The sequence below is a fragment of the Leguminivora glycinivorella genome, chromosome 25 (assembly GCF_023078275.1).
Source record: "Leguminivora glycinivorella isolate SPB_JAAS2020 chromosome 25, LegGlyc_1.1, whole genome shotgun sequence".
Lineage (NCBI taxonomy): Eukaryota > Metazoa > Arthropoda > Insecta > Lepidoptera > Tortricidae > Leguminivora > Leguminivora glycinivorella.
The window spans coordinates 11,023,669-11,039,771 of NC_062995.1; the positions used below are offsets into that span (position 1 = coordinate 11,023,669).

General features: G+C 36.3%; 1 protein-coding gene and 1 long non-coding RNA gene across 2 annotated transcripts in view; one reads left to right on the plus strand and one right to left on the minus strand.

Moving 5' to 3' along the window:
* The window catches only part of LOC125239543, a 72,137-nt gene that overhangs the window by 12,942 nt on the left and 43,092 nt on the right, over window positions 1-16,103 (minus strand). Inside the window, exon 4 of the mRNA XM_048147158.1 lies at window positions 752-808. Within this exon, the coding sequence (XP_048003115.1) occupies window positions 752-808 (57 nt within the window). The remainder of the gene's footprint in view (window positions 1-751; window positions 809-16,103) is intronic.
* On the plus strand, window positions 2,163-3,379 carry LOC125239425. Its single transcript, XR_007178530.1, has 2 exons — window positions 2,163-2,811; window positions 3,016-3,379. It is a non-coding gene; the product is annotated as an uncharacterized LOC125239425 (long non-coding RNA).

The following is a 16,103-nucleotide window of genomic DNA, read 5'->3' on the forward strand; positions in this document are numbered from 1 at the left end:
TTGCATTTATGTGGCTTTTCCCCAGTATGTTTCCTAACATGAGATTGCAATGAACTTTTCTGGCTACTGGCATAGTCACACTGGTCACATTTATATGGCTTTTCACCAGTGTGTGTCCTTACATGAGCTTGCAATGAATTTTTATGGCTACTAGCGTAGTCACACTGTTCACATTTATATGGCTTTTCACCAGTGTGTGTCCTTACATGATTTATCAAATGATTTTTCTGGCTACTAGCGTAGCTGCACTGGTTACATTTATATGGCTTTTCCCCAGTGTGTGTCCTTACATGACTTATCAAATGATTTTTCCGGCTACTAGCGTAGTTGCACCGGTTGCATTTATATGGCTTTTCCCCAGTGTGTGCCATTACATGAACTTTTAATTGTTGTTTGTAGTTGCTAGCGTAGTTGCACTGGTTGCATTTATATGGCTTTTCCCCAGTATGTGTCCTTACGTGAACTTGCAATGAAATTTTCTGGCTACTAGCGTAGTCACACTGATCACATTTATATGGCTTTTCACCAGTGTGTGTCCTTACATGATTTAGCAAATATTTTTTCCGGCTACTAGCGTAATTGCACTCATTGCATTTATATGGCTTTTCCCCGGTGTGTTTCCTATAATGAATTTTCAAACGACTCTTGAAGCTGCAAGTATAGTTGCACTGGTCACACCTGTGCGGCCTCTCACTGGTGTGTTTACTCAAATGCCTAATTAAGCGTAGTTTCTGAACCGTCGTATATTTACAGTGAGCACATCTGTAGTTGTCGGGTCCGCCGCTTGATATCTTCTGTGGAGTTTGCCCTGCAACAGAAATACCTTTATTTTACTAAAGAGCCGGGTCCACACAGACCGCACGCCTCGCGAGGCAAACGTCCGTGCTCATGCGCGCACGTTTGCCTTGCCCGAGCAAATTAGCTCGGCAAGATGGCGGTCCTCGGTCAGCTCAGCTGTTATAAGGGACATTGTTGGACAAGGGACCTCAGGCTCCCTGCAATTTTGGATAAAGGGGTGTAAAATTGCAGGGAGCCTGAGGTCCCCGAAGGACGTTATTCCGTACCAGTCACCGGGCGTTTATAAGATTGATTGCAGTTGTGGTAGTTCCTACATTGGTGAGACGAAACGTACCATAGCGGAAAGGGTCAAGGAACATATCGCAGCTGTCAAAAATCGCCAGGTGAACAAGTCTGCCGTTGCTGAACACTTGCTACAGTCAGGGCCTAACCATTGGATTGAGCTTCACAACCCTAAAATTCTCTCTACAGATCGTGGGTATTATAGTAGAAAAATACGTGAAGCCATTGAAATTAAGAAGTATAAAAATTTCAATCGAGACGAAGGTTTTAATATCTCATCCACATGGAACCCGGTCATTAGTAAATGCAAGAAGAAACAAATATCGCGGGTTGAAAAACCGAATATCGTGAGTGTTGTGTGTCGACAAGGTGACATCCCTAGTGCACAAACTGTTCAAGTGGGTAGTCAGGACCAGGTGCGGGTAGTTCGAAAAACTCGTACAGCTAGAAGATGTTGATGTCAACTTCAGCCAGTCTGCTCCGAGACCACGGGGACAATGCCGTCCTTGAAACGTCGGAGGTTAGTGTTTAAAACATAGTGTTTAAAACATAGTAAATACGCGATTAAGTCCCGTTTGCAATTTTAAATATGTGTAAAAATCGTGAAAGTTTGAATCAGTGTTTTAAAAAAAAATGTATTTCAGATGCAGAAAAATTTGCCAGGTATCGCAAATTAGTATAGAAATTGTAATATGTTCTATTTTTTAAATTATTACAGTTAACTTAAAGTCAACTATAATGAGATTACTGTCGGAACTGCCATAGAGTATCCAACACTGAAAAGTTAGCACTTATAGTTTAGTCTGTGGTGTCCTAATTGACAGATTACAGTCGATGAGTAGAAAAAAAATATTATTTAATAGCTACATTTATCTATACACGTTAAACTTCCGTGAGACATATTCAAATAATATCACATGTCGCAGCAATAGCGATATAATAACGTGAGTACAACCGTATCTCAATTAATTACATTTATCTAGTTTTAGAAAATGTATAATTTGTTATAGAAATATAATTATTATAAGTCGAGTGAATAGAATAGAATAGAATAGAATAGAAATCGTTTATTCGTGGTAAATTACAATAGGTATTAAAAATACAAACATTTAATTATTAAAACATAATATAAAAATTATCGTTTACCACGAAATGGTCCCGCCTCAGCATAATGCTAACCATACAGTCAGCGCTGGTCTTCCGGCGACACCATTTGTGGGCCACGGACGCAAACGTGCAACACGGCCTTAATATAACTTGAACGCGCCCATTTGTCATTCTTGGGTCGACGCCATCTTGTTGCGCCTGCGCGCTGCACGATGGGTTAGGTGTCATGATGACATTCATATGACATTTGAGAACTGAGAAAACGAAAACCATGTTGCACGTTTCACGATTGATATAAAATTACAATTCTACATTTCAAACAGTTCAATCTGCTAAAAAAGTAATAACTACATGGAACAAGCATAACGTTAACTCGTTACACGGAAAAATAAGTGCAATAATACATTGATTAAGTTCTTTGTTACAAAAGCGTTTACGTTGCCGAAGCGTGTGTGCTCCGAAGTGCCAAGAAACAATATGCATACAGTTATCACCTATATAAGTGACGATTGGGTTACAACAATTATACCCACAAGTTATGATGCGGCAATAAATTGCGAAAACGCGGACACGAGATCAACAAGTGCGCTTTGGCTGTGTCTGTAAAGAAAGGACATAAAACAGGTATGCCTTTTACTACCTAATTAACTAATTAATTGGCTTGCTCATTTGTACAAATTGTAGCAAGCACTTAACACAGTTACTTGAAAGTATTGATTAAGAACACTACAAAAAACTTGTGTCATTTCGGAAAGCTTCCTGCTGCCGCTGGTGCTGAAGTATACATAACTGAAGTTTGGTTTTAAAAGATTTGATACTAATTTGCAGGTTCCTGAGGGGAGGAGGAATGTTGTTCCAGCAGCGACTGGCCAAGTACTTAAAACTACCACGAAATGCTGCTGAGGTGTGTCGAGGCGTCACCAGTTGAACACTGCAGTTACGAGCCCCTAACGATCTACGAGTGGACATCCATGATAGCTTCTCAAAAAGATATGACGGAGATTTGTATTTAATCGTACCAAAAAGAAGACAAGCCAGATGAAGTTTGCGACGGTGCAACATTTTAAGAATGTTATGATCATTCAAAAACGGAGTTACATGGGCTCTTGGTGGGATATTGAAGCAGTAACGAGCACACGCATTTTGTACCCGCTGAATGAGTCGTTTCGTTTTTGCTAGGAGACAAGAACCATACACTAAGTCCATGTAATTTAGTTTCGACAGAACAAGTACTTCGACTAACTGAGTGCGCAGAGATTCATTGATAAATGGTCTTATGTTATATAATAATTTTAACCGGTAGAAACAGTTTCTAACAGACTCAGTAACATGCTTTTCATACCTTAGTGAGCTGTCCATAATTAAACCTAGATTTCGAGCCTCATAGACTCTCTCAATGGGCTCCCCTGACAACATTACATCTCTGGTAGGCCTGATGCTGTTGAGCTGTTTGTGATGTGAGTGATAAAATAGTATAAAAGGAAGTTCGAAACGAGTGGCGATAAATTAAAACACGACCAAAGGGAGTGTTTTAAATCGACACGAGTTACGAATTTCCTTTTCGCACGTGTATCGTACGACGTTTTTCAGTACAGATGAGCCTCCGAAGTTTGAGAAGTTTCGACCTGGCATATAATGAACCACTTCTCGCACTAGTGCGTAAAAAAACAACATCTGTACTGAAAAGTACATTTCGTTATAAGTGCGAGAAGTATGTCATTACTTCACGAGTCCCGAGACATTTTGCCACGAGCGGCACGCGAGTGGCAAATCTCGGGACGAGTGAAGAATGACATTCTCGCACGTGTGACGAACGACGTTTTTTAATACAGTTGCGAAAAAACACTACTACTTACAACGAAATAAAACAATCCGAACTATCAATTTTCCCATGGACATTGACGGATTATTTGACAATTCAAAGGCGTATTTTTGAAGCTTTTAAACTTGCGTGCATATTTTCGAGTTTGCTATTCATCTAACATAATTTATTTCATTGGGTGCCATAAAAACATAAACATTTACGATTTGGGACGATTGTTTAATGTATAACTACATTTTAATTTAATCGATCCATTTATGCCCCGACGTATTGCAAATAACGTAGAATAGAATAGTAGAATAGTTTATTGTTAAAAGAAATTAATACAATCGTACATTATTTGTCCCGTGGCCCCACACTAGGCTAAGCCTGTCACGTGGCAGCCAAAATAAGGTGAACATAACATTTTGGTATTCTAGTAATATTAAAATTATGCGTTAACAATAAGATAGTTGTGTGACTGTGTGGGTGTGTGTGTGTGTGTGTGTGTGTGTGTGTGTGTGTGTGTGTGTGTGTGTGTGTGTGCGTGCGTGCGTGCGTGCGTGCGTGCGTGCGTGCGTGCGTGCGTGCGTGCGTGCGTGCGTGCGTGCGTGCGTGCGTGCGTGCGTGCGTGCGTGCGTGCGTGCGTGCGTGCGTGCGTGCGTGCGTGCGTGCGTGCGTGCGTGCGTGCGTGCGTGCGTGCGTGCGTGCGTGCGTGCGTGCGTGCGTGCGTGCGTGCGTGCGTGCGTGCGTGCGTGCGTGCGTGCGTGCGTGCGTGCGTGCGTGCGTGCGTGCGTGCGTGCGTGCGTGCGTGCGTGCGTGCGTGCGTGCGTGCGTGCGTGCGTGCGTGCGTGCGTGCGTGCGTGCGTGCGTGTGTGTGTGTGTGTGTGTGTACATTTGTGAGCGGTCAGGTGATGACTTTCAGCAGCATTTCTATTTGCCTATAGTTAAGATCTTTTAACCAGTTCTTAATTACATGTTTAGCTTCTAAAGGGGACTTTTTAGATATGTTACATGCTTTAACTACAGAGTTATAAATATGTGGATGGAGAAAGTTAGGGAAACGTCTAGCGAACACTGTTTTTGTGGTGGGAATAGGAATTTTAAAGGTTCTATTACGGATTAATGAGGTGTATTCTTCAGAATTTATAGTTTTTCGATGTGTGTGAATTGAGACGCGAAGTATTAGTAATTTCCTCACACTGAGGACGTCCGCACCCTTATAAAGAGTGACCGTTGGAAACCATCGGGGCTTTCCAAGCATGACTTTAAGCACAAACCTTTGGGCCCTTTCAAGGGGTAGTAGCGCAGAGCTAGAGCAACCACCAACGTAAAATAATTATGACAAACCGCGTAACATACTGAGGTTTTTTGAACGTGCATTAAGTTAAAACATGGTAGACGCCTCTACTTTGACAGTAGAAGACGCGTTTCGTTCCAATCATGTTCTGTTTACACGACTCATTATGACCGATTTTTCAAAGTATAAACCATTTTATAAATTATGTTTAGTATGACTAAAAGTAAACAATTACATATGAAATATTAACGTTTTAAATATTAATCACTTAATAGTATGTTTATAGTTTTATTCTGTCTTAGTAAACTAGACTAATATGAAAACAGCTCGGTAAGTAGTCGTAAAATGGAACGTATATACTTTTTACGCACTAGTTCGTAAAATACAACTTCTCGCACGCTAAACAGCCAAAAAACGGGCACTTTTTGAGCAACTGTATTAAAAAATAATTTACATCGCCCGATAGGGTGATTTGAATGCTCATTTCAATAAGTTTTGCAATGATTTCAGGTATTATCACTATTTTTAACACACGAAAGCCGTAATCATTGTAGTTTATGACTATTTTAGTGATTAATGTACATAAATTAAAAACAATACAAAAATTAAAAAAAATATTAAAAATGTGATTTTTTTTTAACATTATCCTATTTTGTTCTTTCTACACAGTATATATCTAAAAGCAATAAATATCAATAAAAAGCCAAATTTATGCAGTTTATAAAAATATATTGTTTGTTATACACTCTTAGAACAAACTTTCAAGGGTGATAAAAATCAAAATACAAGTTATTTTTAAAAGTCACTGAACAAATGTTGATCAATATAAGGAGAATAGCCTACAGTTCAATTCTTCGCCTTTGTTACAGGCCCCACTCTGCATAAATATGACACAAAACGCGAGATAATGAAAATTTTAATGAACGGGTCAGCTTGCATTATTCGATGAGGTGAGGTAAAGGTAGTACTACCCGCTATGCAGTGGAGTTCGTCTAGTAATACAGAAATATACTTATTCTAGTAACGTTTACACATGTAGGTATATCAACCCAGTACATAAAATTGTAAAATTACTATAATATAGTTTATTTTGATTGTAAAATAAAATTGCATGTGACTTATATTGTAAAAAAAATGTCTTAATCACGTTCTCCTCTCCTAAAGCAGTTCTGCATGCATAGGCTTGAAGATTTTTTAGTTTACTAGCAGAGCTTAGTTATTTCCTTTGGGCCCCCTTAAATCGGTTTTACCCATCCATAAAAGATAAAATAAAAATCGTCATATTCTTCCTTTCAGTATCAATGATAGTTAGTTATTGCGCAATAGTGCCATAAAACATAAACTAGATTCGTATTAGCATTAAACAAGAGGGGGTAGAGCAGGGAGAATTTTCAGAATCTGTCAAATTACCCCATTACACACACAAACACCCTGCACTCACACTACCTCAATTTACTGTGAAAGGTCAGTGACCCTTAATTTTTTTCAAGAGTGTTATTTTGAGTTTGTAGTCAACTACTGACCTCCTTTGAGAAATTAAAACTGTAAAAAAGGTAGCATACAAGAAGACAGAGAAAAAATACGCGTCATCTAGCTTTCCTTCTCTGTCCATGTCTCATGTGACTTTAATTTACCTAAATATGTAGATAACGTTCCTTACTCAGTTGATTGTTTACCTAGGTGTATTTCAAATTACTTTGCACTTCATTTTGCGTTACTTTTCTATACTTAGATTAAAAATCGTCAGCCTGCCTATCCCCGCAAACATTTTTCAAAGACGTGTGTGAAGGCCGATACCTCCAGGCAAACAATTATGGTCGCGTGCTAAATGATAAAACATCAGCCCTATCGCTTTATTTGTAAGTGCGATAGGGACGGCCCGATGTTTTATCATTTATCGCGCGACCATGATTGCCCTGCAGGTCTTCAGAGGCCTGTGCTGTGCATTACGTATATGCGGGTTGTATTAAAGACTATCAGATATTTTCTTTATTCTTTTTGGTCGTTAGGTTTTATTATCATTTAGTTTATACAAAAATAAAGCATGTGTATAAAATAAAAACCTAATGAATAGAGTACAGCTAGCAGTAGTCAAGTCAGAGACCCAAAGGAAGACAGGGAATATCGACGCATATCTTATCATATCCAATACCGCCATCGCTATCTGCATCAGACTCTTGATCTTACCCAATTTCCAAGTCTCTTCTCTTAATTTCAGTTTCTTGAGTTGAAAATGTTGAAACTCATACTTAGCATTAAATAAAACACAAATACATATAAAAATCACAATATAATTTTAAATTATGGCTTAGGCCCTGTACCAGTTGCAGTCGCCACGTCTGTAAAGCCACTTGTAGTTTCTTTTAAATGGCTAAATACCTAGATGTTATGTCATAAACATCTGTGACGTGACTGAAAATTAAAAAACATCGCTCAGAGATAAGGTTCAAATTAGCATGGCAAAAAAATACAACAGTGCAGTCAAAATACCATCAAAATACGAAAAAGCAAATATCAATGTCGCCGTATTTCAGGCAATAAGGGCTGTTTTCTCAAATATGAAAAAATCTCAAAAGCAGAACTTTATTAAGACTTTCTAGGAAAATTATTTTGAACTTGATAGGTAGAACAATTTATGAAAGTTTTACAGAAAAAAATTCTGAACTAAGTTTATAACTATATGAAAAGCATTTTTTTTATCTCAGATTGCATATTTTAGTATCGTAACGATTTTTCTTTCAAGTAAAAAGAGAATTATTAGAAAAAGTTCACGGTGTCTGCCGTAAACTGGGGTTACATTGACCAATTTGGGAATTTAAACTTCTCTAGCTTCTACATTTAATGGGTATTTTTACCCATTAAATGTAGAAGTTAGAGAAGTATAAATTCCATAATTGGTCAATGTAACGTAACAAAGAAAGAAAAAAATTGGACCATCAACTTTTTTAGTCTTTTCCTGCTAAAAATCTAGAAAGGTAACAAAATAATGTACGCAAAAAAAAAACGATGTTATCAAACTTAAACTGACATTGCTACCCTATGGTAATATACTTTGATACCCTATGTATTTTTTTAATGGTAATCGAATGTAATCCCTTACAAAAGTATTTTATCTCAAGAAAAGATAAAAAACGGTTCGCAGAGTCAAATATTACAACTCTTTAACGCTATTTTGGGGTTACTTTGATTAAAAATAAAAATTACTATCTTCGAAAAACCAACTTTATTTGCAATTGTTTCAATATTTATCACAAGAAGAGATCAAATTATCAGTCTCAACAAGTACCGTGACATAATTAGACAATAATCAACTATGTGTCATTATGGTCAATGTTATCAATATCCCCCCATGCAAGTGATCAAAGACACCCCACATAGTAAATAATTAGTAATAAATGCCTAGTTTGATTTTATGATACAACACTCAATACAATGGTATAGCTAAACACATGTCTGGCAAGCTAATATTCACTGTGAACCTTTTACTTTAATACCCACTACGTTAGTTTAGAAGTTATTTAAACATGAAAAATAGCAACAAACTATGCTTATATTTTGACACGTTATCCGCACTGCCCACGACCATACTTACTTGTTCACTGCGTCAGAGCACCATATAACTATAAAGGTTGGTTTAGGGTTATCATATGTCTAGATTTCGATAAATTTATTTTATTAATACATTACCGACTACTCATAACATATTAGTTCCTTATTTTTTGATAAAATAAATATAATATGCTCGTGATAGGTCAGGTTTTGTTCGTAATCCAAAAAAGTCAACCCTAGCACTTTTCCCTATTCACCCCCTTCCCGACCCTATTCACCCCAACGTTAGGGTGAGCGAAAATTACTAAATAAAACGACATATTTTCAAAGACAACCCGAAGTTCACACCGCTGGAAGATTTTTTGAGTAAAAAATTAGCATGGCACATATAAAAAAACTGCTATCGACGTGCAAAAGTCGGTTTTGGCCCTATTCACCACAAATTAAGTTAGTTCATACCCGTTCCGACCCCATGAACCCAAAATCTTCAGAAAACGATGTACTAAGTAGCCCAAAGTACAGCGCCATCTCTAGGTGAATTGGGTTACTAATTTATGCAAACTACTTAAGTCGCAATAGATGTCATTTCATTTAGTATTTTGGAGGTAACTAGTAAAGATAATTTAGTTTTACAATTGTGCGAAAATAGATTCTCATTTGGCCGGATTTTTTAACCGAATTCCAAAATTAAAAAGGTTTTAAATGTATAGTTTTTTTTAAATATCACTCCTGTTCCAATTTAATATCCCACAAATATTAACGGCAAACTGATAATGACTTAAGTATTTTTGAAATAAATTTGTGACAAATGTGGGTAGTTTAGTAATTAGGCGCCGACTGATTGTGGGTAGGTTATATTTTCGCTCTCTGCTAATAAATCTTGTATGGAACGGACGTGTTTTCTTTGGTGCCTCTTCATCAGCGCTGATCTTCGGCTGGGAGCATACCTTACAAAATTGAATGCCGAAAAAAAAGTTTATCAGCAAAAATTACTTACTTGAAAATAAAGTCATAACCGTTTTCATACTTATGCATTGAAATAGATATCACGCACGAAAGTAAGAACGACAAGGCCTCCTGGTGGCTGAGCCGGGAATCGAACCCGCCATCTCTCTCGGTATACCCTAATCCTCTAAGTGCCACTTGCACCAACGAATATGGAGGGTTAACCTGAGGGTTAACCCACCATTTTACATGGAATTTGACAGTTGACAGCCCACTAACCCTGAGTTAAGTGGTTGGTGCAAAAGGGCCTTAAAGATTCATATACGAGGTGGTCAAAATGTGCCTATCAGAGATAACATCAACTAGAGAAATTTCGTCGGGTACCACTACCACACGGCGGGCGGGTGGTCTAATGGTAAAGACGTTAGCTGCGTAAGCTGAAGACCCGGGTTCGATTACCGGCTCGGCCACCAGTGGGCCCTGTCGTTTTTTCTTTCGTGTATGATATATATTTCAATTTATGTATGTATGTATGTGAACACTTTATTGTACATAAGACAAGTTAGGACATAAAAATACAGTATAGTTATGGTGTACAAAGGCGAACTTATACCTATAAGGGATCTCTTCCAACCTTTGAGCGCATTGAGAATTTATTATTTATATAAACTTGAAAATAACAAATCAAAAATTATTCAACAAAATAATTTTATTTCTTCCCTAGATGTATATGTATAGTTTCATACTTATGATTTTTATTTTAAAGTAATCCGTTTATATTATAGCAACTATGGGTGATTTTTGTGGACTTAAGTATAAACGTTGACTTGTGGTTGACAGAAGTGTGATTAACATTTCTAAATGTTAATTTATTGTATCTAGTCTAACTACGAAGCAATACATTGACGTATAAATTGCGTCCATATACAGAGAGGTCATTCATAAAAACATCACTTTAGGTAAGTTATATATCTTTTATACAATTTGACAACCATTGACTACACATCCCAATTCACCCCTCTTCCGACCCTAATCACCCCCTTCGTAAACCTATTCACCCCCTTTGCGACCCGTTTCCCCCCATTATTGATCGTATTCACCCCTCAGTCCGCGGATATTTGTTCATCCCGTAAAAGTTCCCCAACACAGTTGCATCGCTTTCTTCATGAAAACCATTATAAAAATGAAAATATGTCTTATGATTTTCTGTTAAACATAAACTTTAGAAGTGTAGGTATACACTACATTCAAAAGGATAATGAACAAATTCTTAGCAAAATTTCACACAAAAATGAAGTTATAATGAGTAAAAAATCCAATAAATTTGAATGCCTACTTTGACAGACATTTTCATGTCTGTAAATATATTATTTACATAAATCATAAAATATTATTTAAATATAATAGCATTATATACCCCGGGAACCCTATTCATCCCAAATTACGGTATTTATTAAATTGTCAATATGTAAAATGTCGGAAACTACGGAACGGAACCCTACACTGACCGTGGTCCGATGCGCTCTTGGCCGGTTTTTCTTCTTAATGATATGTAGAGATAATATAAAAATTCACCTCCCAATTTATAATAAGTTTTTTTGCAAAAAAATCATTTTTGGCACAGGCTTTACCTTAGCCGACTGTACCTTTCTTTCAAAAATCATCTATTGCTCTCCGAGATGTTTCTAAATACCCCTTACTCAATGGGGATACGACGTTTCATAACAGAGTTCCTCTGACCACCTTTCTGCTCCATCATCAGATCACCTCCATGATACCATAATATTGCATTTTCACGTGATTTACATATGTGTGCAAAATTTCAGCTCAATCGGAAACCGGAAAGTGGGTCAAATTTAGCTTTTACGTTTTGACCCAAACTAACAAGGCAAGTTGAATAAAAGCTTGTAAAAAGGCTTCTGATATCAGATTTGTAATAAGTTTACTTGTCATAGTTTAACAACAGATGAGACAGACATATGCACTGACAATACTTCACGTGTTTCGTGAGATGTCAAATCACCTCATACAATTTACCGCTCTAAGGCAACTAAGGTAGGGTTTGTTATTGCACTTTAATTACATATTAATGATTTCTAGCCCGTAAGATATATATTTGCTTTAACAATGGATAGATATTTATGCGAGTGAGAGTGTAATTTAGATTTTTATTTATAAGGAATCAAATATTTTTAAGCTACCCGATCAGATATTTCTGCGGATAAGGACACTCACCACATCTGCCGTCTAGCAATCGTAGCGTCGGGCCAACTGTATGGCTAAGCCGCGCCGACGCGGCGTCTTTTTCCATACAGTTGGCCCGACGCTACGCTCGCGAGACGCTAGAAAGAGAGACGATGTTTTTGCCGGTCACGAAGCATCACAAATTTTTGCCGGGAATATGTCGTCATATACTTATGGTCCCCTATAGAAAATTAGATATTTTTGCACGGCCGTTCATAGTCATATATGCTGGTGACTGTTCCATGAATATTTGGTCTAGTCTAGTTGAGTGGAGAAGTGCCATTCAAAACGAGCGTTAACTTTCTAAACAACAATGTATTTAGGTACTTTATAATTATTATTGTTTTCAACTTACGGTTACGTGTTCGTGGTATGCACAGAGTAAATCTTTAATGAAATTGAGACATTTTTTTATATATACAATTAAATTTGAACTAGAAGCACTAAACCTATACCCGCTCGCGTTCCCCTTTTTTCTATTCTAAGTAAGAATCAATTAATAAGTATCTGAATATATGTATGAATAAATTAAATTGTAATTGTTTACATACAACCTGTGAAGTTTGGTTGACAAAATTTGACGTAGGTGCTGTCATATATATTTTTAAAATGACGTACTGTTAATACCAGCGTAATGAAAATGTATTCCGATGAGTAAAAGAAAACATGAAACTTTTTTCAATTTAACCGAACTAGAATGAAATCATTTATACTCATTCGGTTGTGTTCGTTATTTTCTTTAATAATGTGATATATTTTTATTTATTTTTTATGCACAAGCCATGCACCTTTAAACTTTAAATGAGATTGGATCTCCACCTGACATTATTGATTTACCCTATTTATTTTGAGCACAGTTTTACACTGGTATGGTTTTTCGTGTACGTACACTATTTTCTGTCAAAATATTTGTCAAATTTAAACGTCAACGCGGAGCGACCGGCGACACGTCTGCCTCCGATGAGCCGCTCAGGGCGTCTAATCGAAAGGAGAATTCTGACAGCAATGGCGAATGTATGGAAATTTTACGATAGTTTAAATTTAAGGTAAAATTTCTTTGTTGCCTTTGAGAGGAAAAATATAAAAAACCTCAAAACCTGTAGTCCATTTATCTGGCTTTTAGAATCACTTAATGTTATAACTAAAGTATTGAATTTTTTCAACAAAGTTTACTAAACGGCGACATACGTTTTTCTCATATTAGGTCAACTTTGTGTGGGTTTAGTTATTACACCGTTAATAATTGGAGATTGTGAATGAAAAGTTGTAGACACACTCTTTAAGATAATAACTACATTTATTTTATTTCATTTAATTTAGAAATGTGAGCAGCATTTGTTAAACGCCGAATGCACTTTTCGAGGATTTCGTACGACCCCCTCTTATTGCTTTTGTACAAAGGAGGACCTCATAAATGGTCTGACTAGACGAAAACATGTGTATCGGGGCTAGTACTCAAGGCTCTCAAAAAGTGTAGCTATTTTGAGTTATTCAAATAAAACAACATGAATAGTCTGAATTTAATTATGTATACAGGATGTCCCAGGGCGATCATTTTTTTTATTTATTTTTACTATGAGGACTTATACATAGCGGGTCAGTAAGGGCAGCTATGAGATCCCGTAGTCCTACATGAAAATGGTCTAAGTGTACCATCCATCAATTTCAAATTGATGAAAAATGGCATTTATAGATTTTGGAAAAAACATACAGGTTGCGATAAAAAGGGCATTTTTGACTAACTTTTTTTTTGGTGCATTGTCGTCAGTTGACCCCTAAGCAATTATTGATACTGAATAGTAAAAATTTAATGCACTTTTGCTAAGTTTTAAAAATAAAATGAAGTTTTCTTTCAGCAAAATATGCTATCTATGATATTTAAGGTACTTTCCCTCCATGTGGCATCGCCGTGGGACGCCCTGTATATCACAACATCCACTGCATAAGCACATCAGCTCCGAACATTTAATTTAAAGTCTTTTTTTACGGTTGCACCTTACGCGGCACTGTTTTTAACCGACTTCAAAAAAGGAGGAGGTTCTCAATTCGACTGAATGTTTTTTTTTTTTTGTATGTATGTTCCTCGATATCTTCGAGAATTGTGGACCGATTTTCAAAATTTTTTTTTGATCGAACGGGTATAACCCCGAGATGGTCCCATTGGCACCAAGTCAAGGTCTGATGATGGGATCCTGGAGAAATCGAGGGAACTCTTCAAATGTTATAGGCACATGTAATATTTTTAGTGTATTTTTCAAAGGTAAACCAGTATTTACGCCTGATGGTAATAATTTTATATGGCTGAGCTGATGATGGAAGGTCAACTCCTCAATGGTTAGGAGTTAAAGGATAATTCTTTCACTAGTGTACATGTATTCGGACTGATACGTATAATATCAATAGGAACCACTAAAAATCAACAAATAAATAAACTTTTTAACAAAAAATAAAACCGCCTTCAAAAATAAGCGCGTTACAAAACACGGAGAAACTAAAAAGCAAAAAATAATAAACCTTTGAATTCAGATTTCTTATCGTATTGCAATAATCTAAACATCCAAATTATAAACAAATCAATTATTTTTGGAGTCGGTGCCAGCCTGCGTATGGTTGGGTGGGGCAAACAGGCAATAGCAAGGCGACGAACAGGTCTGGTACCGACTGCAAAAATAATTGATTTGTTTATAATTTGGATGTTTAGATTATTGCAATACGATAAGAAATCTGAATTCAAAGGTTTATTATTTTTTTGCTTTTTAGTTTCTCCGTGTTTTTTTACACCTGCATCCGACAATTTCGAAGCATGTTTCTGCACGCAACAGGCAACGTTGCGGGCAAGTAGGCTCCCAAATCCCAATTGTTACAGACTTTCGTCCAGCCACAAGTAGCAAATAATGGCAAATTTTGAATTGGGTTTAGTTGATCCCATACATCTTGATACCTTGATATACCTTACAGAAATGGTGTAAGGCAGCTTTTGTCGGTGAAATGCTGTTAATTTGGCCGATTTGGTGGTCTTTTTTTTGGTTAATAACTATTTTCGGCACTCGTTAACCAAAGTACAGGACGCAGATCAGATAATAAATAAATGTCAAGTAAGAATTATCCATAAATTATGCAAATCATATAGATAACTACTATTTCACAAAATGTATTAGGATCAGATGTATATATCTGACCTATCATATCAATCGATCATTTCATGTGATATAAATAGTTAAATTCAGACTATATAGGAGTATGTTGTTTAATTTGAAGTACTCTAAATAACTACACTTTTCGAGAGCTCTGAGTACTTTTACCTCACCTCATCGAATCATACAAGCTGACCCGTACCGTACATCAAGATCGCCCTGCCACGTCACTTTCATTATTTTTTATCTCACGTTTTGTAATATATTTATATAACAAACTATATATTTTTATAAACAACATAAACGTGGTTTTTCATTCATATTTATTGCTTTTAGATATATATTGTATAGAAAGAACAAAATAGGATAATGTTATTAATGTTATAAAAAAGTTATCACATTTTAATTTTTTTTTTAATTTTTGTATTTTTTTTTATTTTAAGTACATTAATCACTAAAATAGCCATAAACTACAATGATTACGGCTTTCGTGTTTTAAAAATAGTGATTATACCTGAAATCATTGACAAAACTTATTGAAATGAGCATTCAAATCACCCTAACGGGCGATGTAAATTATTTTTTATCACTCATCCTATAATATATTTCTATAACAAATTATACACTTTCTAGAACTAGATAAATGTAGCTATTAAATAATATTTTTATTAATAAAAAAAAACCATTTACAGTTTTCATAAAATGTGCAATAATATATATAAAAAAATCTCGTTTTTAGATTTTCCCATTTTATTTTGTGTTTTTGTTCTAAAATACATTTTTTTTGTTCCAAAAATTAATTCCTCATCCTTCATTTATCCGAAAATGATATATCGCATGCCCTTTTTTGTATAGTTTTAGAGAAATATGGTTTCAAAGGAACCGCGAAGGCGCCAGCCTTCCCCCCCTCCCTCCTAAATTAAGGGGGGCTCTCGATGCCTCC